This window comes from Quercus lobata, chromosome 10 (genome assembly GCF_001633185.2).
Source record: "Quercus lobata isolate SW786 chromosome 10, ValleyOak3.0 Primary Assembly, whole genome shotgun sequence".
Taxonomy (NCBI): domain Eukaryota; kingdom Viridiplantae; phylum Streptophyta; class Magnoliopsida; order Fagales; family Fagaceae; genus Quercus; species Quercus lobata.
This window is the reverse complement of record NC_044913.1, coordinates 48,617,107-48,622,370: the sequence shown is the minus strand read 5'-3', so window position 1 is coordinate 48,622,370 and position 5,264 is coordinate 48,617,107. Positions and strand designations below refer to the sequence as shown.

The 5,264-nt window shown below is 39.5% G+C and overlaps 1 protein-coding gene across 1 annotated transcript; it reads left to right on the top strand.

Moving 5' to 3' along the window:
• Nucleotides 1–1,610: 1,610 nt before the first annotated feature.
• Nucleotides 1,611–3,049, top strand: LOC115965485 (3-oxo-Delta(4,5)-steroid 5-beta-reductase-like). Its single transcript, XM_031084719.1, has 2 exons — nucleotides 1,611–2,355; nucleotides 2,541–3,049. The coding sequence occupies exons 1-2, from the start codon at nucleotides 1,680–1,682 to the stop codon at nucleotides 2,996–2,998; spliced, it is 1,134 nt and encodes a 377-aa protein (XP_030940579.1). The 5' UTR covers nucleotides 1,611–1,679; the 3' UTR covers nucleotides 2,999–3,049.
• Nucleotides 3,050–5,264: the final 2,215 nt, after the last annotated feature.

Sequence of the window (5,264 nt, the reverse complement as noted above, 5' to 3'; positions counted from 1 at the left end):
AATTTTGGACTCTTTTCTTTTTGATGAAGTAGTGCCAATGAAAATTAGGCTTTGATGTTGCCAATAAGAATTGGGTTTTGATATTGCTAATGAGAATTGGGCTTTGATGTTGCCAATAACAATTGGGCTTTGATGTTGCCAATGAGAATTGGGTTTTGATGTTGCCAATGAGAATTGGGCTTTGATATTGTCAATGAGAATTGGGCTTTGGATGAATGAATCGCCATGGGTTTGAATCATGGGCTTTGATTATGGATTTGAATTCCACTGATAAAATTGTTTTGCCATGGACTTGAATCATAGACTTTGATTATGAATTTGAATTCCACTAATAAAATTGTTTTGCCATGGACTTGAATCATGAGTTTTTCAAATATTACCAAGTATAAGTATTCTTGGGCTTTAAATATAATAAGGTGTGTGTATTTGAAAGTGAATAGGTGGTACTTAAATAAAGTTAGGTGTGATAAAAAAAAAAAAGTACCCTAACAAACCTAAACACTCTTCCCTTTATCTCTAGATCAAAAACCCAAGGCCGAAGACCTCAAGCTCTCTCTCTCTGATCTCCAACTTAGGGCCAAGACTCTCTTCTCTCTCCATTTCTATTTTTATCTTCTTCTTTATATTTATTTTTTGTTTGATTCGAAATCTCCTCCGTTGGTTTGGTTATTTCTGGGTTTGAGGATTGAAAATGGGATTTTTATTATTATTATTATTTTTAATATTTGGGTGTTGTTGTCGAGATTTGGAAAGAAGGGATTTTTGGGATTGTTTGTTTGGCCGTGGGATTGATGTTAAGTTTAGGGCTTGTTTCAAAAAAAGCTTCCTTTCTGGTTGGGCTTAACGGGGCCCGCGGAGCCCGACGGGGGCGAGTCCGGGCCTTAGAAAAAAATCCGTTTAGTAAACAGACTAAGTTTGGTTCGTGGGCCTTAGTCCGCGGGTCAGGTCCGGGTATGCAAAAACCGACCCAAACCCAACTCGTTGTCATTCCTAATATCAGAGGCTATGGCTGGGTTTGGATTCAGCTTTTACGTTTTACGTTTGCGTTTTCAGCTGTTTTTTTTTTTTTTTTTTTTAGCCGGTTTTGTTGACTTTTCCATGGTAAATAGTGCATCCGTACACTGTTCAAGGACCCACAAATCCCACTTTTCAGTAACTTTTTCATTAAAAATAGGTCTCACAGTACTATTCACACATTTAAAAATTATTTTACTACAGTGTTTTCAGTTTTCAATTTTTAATTTCAACAAAATAAGTTCTATCTAAACAGACCCTATATGTTATTAGCCATGATAAATATTCCATGATAAATATTTGGTTCAAATTTCCAACTATGTCAAGAAGGCTGGGTGGATGGACAGAACTTTTCTTTCAGACTTTAGCAATTTGCACCGACAGGGACTAATCACTAAAATTTTGTTTGTTCCTAGAATAGTGATCCATTTTGTCTTTAGACCTTGCCGACAAAACTACTGGATATCCGGTTTACTGTATAAGCTAAATATCTGGACTTTTTTTTTTTTTTTTTTTTTTTTTGAGAAAGAATATCTGGACTTCTTTGTACTGCCTTTTTAGTTTAATATATGTTATCCTTATTTACCAAAAAAAGAAAAGAAAAAGCCTATCTCATCCCCAAACCATTAGATCAAATTCTCTCTCTCTCTCTCTCTCTCTCTCTCATGGAGCAAGAGGTTCCTAACACTAATACACCAGTAGCGCTGGTTGTGGGAGTGACAGGCATGGTAGGGTTGAGCTTGGCTGAAGCTTTAAAGAGTCCAACAGCCCTTGGTGGTCCATGGAAAGTCTACGGCTCAGCTCGCCGCCCCAAGCCGACATGGTTCCCTTTCTCCACCCTTGACCATTACATAACTTTTGACGCCTTAAACTTTGATGACACACTCAAACATCTAGCCCCAATAGCCCATGAAATTACCCATGTCTTTTGGGTAGCAATCCAAGTACGTGAAAATGAAGAATCAAACGTAGCTGCCAACTCTACCATGCTTGAAAATGTTATTAAAGCTCTCAAATCAGCCACACCTTCACGGCTATGTCATATAACATTGCAAACCGGAACCAAACATTACATGGGTCCGATCTATGATCCAGTTCTTGGAACCCAACTTGTGCATCAGGAACCTCCATTTCATGAGGACATGCCTCGACTACCCTACCCTAATTTCTATTATGCCTTAGAAGACCTTTTGGCTTCATACTCACCATCACTCTCATATTCTGTGCACCGTTCTTCTAGAATAGTTGGTGCATCCTCAAGGAGCTTCTACAATGCATTGCTGACTCTATGCGTGTATGCTACTATCTGTAAATACCAAGGCTTGCCCTTTAGGTATCCAGGTATTTAATTATAATTCTAATACTCTCCCTTAATTAATAGAGCACGGCACATGAGATTTTTAACAATTTAAATGAGATGCAGATTATAAATAGAGATCAAACTCATGACTTTTTTATTTAATATCATGATAAATTTGTGGTATTAGGAGATGATGAGTTTAATTACTTAACAATAATTCTAACAGGTACAAAATACACATGGGAGAATTTCTGTGACATGTCAGATGCACGTGTGTTAGCGGAGCAACAAATTTGGGCTGCGGTAACGGAAAGAGCCAAGAACCAAGCCTTTAATTGCACCAATGGTGATGTTTATACGTGGAAGAGCTTATGGAAGGTGTGTTGTGAGGTCTTTGATGTTGAGTTTGTGCCATTTGATGAGAATGAAAAGTTTGATTGGGTTGGGATGATGAAGAAGAAGGGAAGGGTGTGGGATGAGATCGTTGAAAAGTATGGGCTCTATAAGACCAACATGGAGGAAATTGTTTGTCCAGAGGCATGCGATTTAGCTTTGCATTTTGATTTTCAACATGTTTGTAGCATGAACAAGAGTCGTGAGTTTGGATTTTTTGGGTATGCCAATACATTGAAGAGTATTGGCATGTGGGTGGGACGATTAAGAGACATGAAAATAATACCCTAGTTACGAAATCATGATTGCAAAGAATGTAATAAAATAATTTCTTAGATTGAAGTTTCACTATTATTCAGAGGTGAAATGAAATACATAGTTATCTGTTTTTTATTTTTTGCTGAATAAAATAAAGCTAGCTTTTTTTTTCATATAGTTACAAGGGGATCAGGATACTTTGTTGCTTCCGGTCTGTGAAGAACTTTCTTCATTATATATAAATATATATATATATATATATATATATATTTTGGTAAATGAACTTTCTTCATTATATTAGAAAAGTATGTATACTATATAGAATTTTGCTTATATGAGCTTCTCTTTATACGATATTATATTGGTTTAGTTGAAAATATCTTTTTATACTGCGCTTGTTTACATTTACTATTTTACACTTGAACAAAAAATATGCCAAAATGCTTTGAATCAAAACCGGTTATAGTTATACTCTAAATTTTGTCAAATTATAGCCCCGTTAAGGAGTTCTTGAAGAAAAAAAGTCCATATTTATGAGATTTATTATATTAAATTTGTACTTTTGATCATCTGAGTACGTTTTCATACCAAATAGAAGGTGTAAGGACACAATTATTCAATGACCCAAGAATAACATTGGGCTCGTACGTAAAAGGTCCGAACAATACAATTCATAGAGAGTGAGTTAGAAAGGCTGGACCTTGGTCGTTGTACGGCGGTTTGGGCGTGATTTTCATTGAAGCTCATATGAAGGTAGGCTTAGCCAAAATAGCTATGCTTCACATCGATGTAGCTCGGAGAGTTTGAGTCCTCGGACTTAGTCCGAGGAGCATCACATTCTTCCTTTTGTAGGATCCTTTTTTTTCCCCCCTCTCTCCCCTGGCTCACTTCCCCTTTTATACCAGTGTTTTCTTCCCGTTTTTCATCTACGTGTCAGTTTTTCCTTTTTGGGGTAATGACTCGTCCTATCAATCCATACGTCAGAGTGGTTGGGGGTGGTTGGGAAAAGTTAAATAGCATGGTCTGGAGTATGGGTTTGTCAAGTGCAGGGCTCCACATTACGGTGTTGACAGCTTTCTCCCTTGTACTGCTCTTGTACTGAGTTTGTCCTTTTCTTCAGGCATTTTGTGAGGTGTTGAGCGTGAGATCGTCCTCGGCCACATCCTTGGGCCTTTAAGGGGCTTTCATCATACGTCATCGGCAGTAGGGCTCCTCAGCCTGGGCTTTGGGCCCTGAATACAAAGTGGGCTGGGATCTCAGATTTCAGGCCCCACAATAGCCCCTCAAAATCCTACTGCCCGGCCTTGTTGTTGGGGAGGAGGGTTTTGGTAATATTAGGCCCAAACCATGATTGGCCCAGCTCAACATTTCTTTAATGCTGGGGTTTTTTCGTTTGCATGGGGGGCGCACCAAATTTGTGAGACATCCCTCTAGGTTTTCTCTCATGGCATCCTCAACGTTTCAGTGTTCAAGGCGCGCCATTAATACGTTTCCTTCACGAGGTTATTCAAACTTTGCGGTTGCAGATGGTGTTGGAAATTGTGCCAAGACCGTCTTGTCTGTAGCACTTATTGGAAACTTGCATGGATTAAATGCCACCGGTTTGCTCTCTATATAAATAGGATAGGGGGTCACTCCCCTTGCATATAAACCTTTCTGCTCCCTTCAGAATCATAATCCTTCCGCCATACTCACAATCTCCATTTCCAGTGCCATCCAACCTTAGAGCAATATGTTTGAGGCATGGGTGGGGATGAAGGATCTTCACCCGCTTCAGAGGCATCGAATCCTTCCGAGACTCAAGGTGATGTGGTCTGGACAGGGGAGGCATAGATTCAAGATAATCCTCCGTTTTGACAAGGGGGAAATGGTATTTCTCCCTCTTTCAGTCAAAATCCGAAGCAGGTACTGGTCGCATCAGATTCTTGGTGCGTCAGAAGTAAGGTTTTCCGCCATCAGCGCCGTCTGCTCTATCGCAGGCGTGGTTATATGGAGGCTCATCAACTTCCGGCTCCCTGCACCTTTTCTTCAACGGTGCTAGCCCGAAGTCGGGCTTTCTGCACCTTTTCTTCTACGGTGCAAGCCCCAAGTTGGGTTCTTTTGCTGCCTGAGTCGTAGGCATGTAAAAGTATTGAGGAATGGTCTCCTTAGACAACATTTTGGAACGGCAGCATCCCTCTTCTCTGCACCTCTTCTTCGGCTTTTTCTTCACTCTCTTGTATCTTTTCTTTCCGCTTATGTAGTTAGCTTTTAGTATAAGCTTATTCGAGCTTTTTCATTGTACGTTGTACTGTTTCTT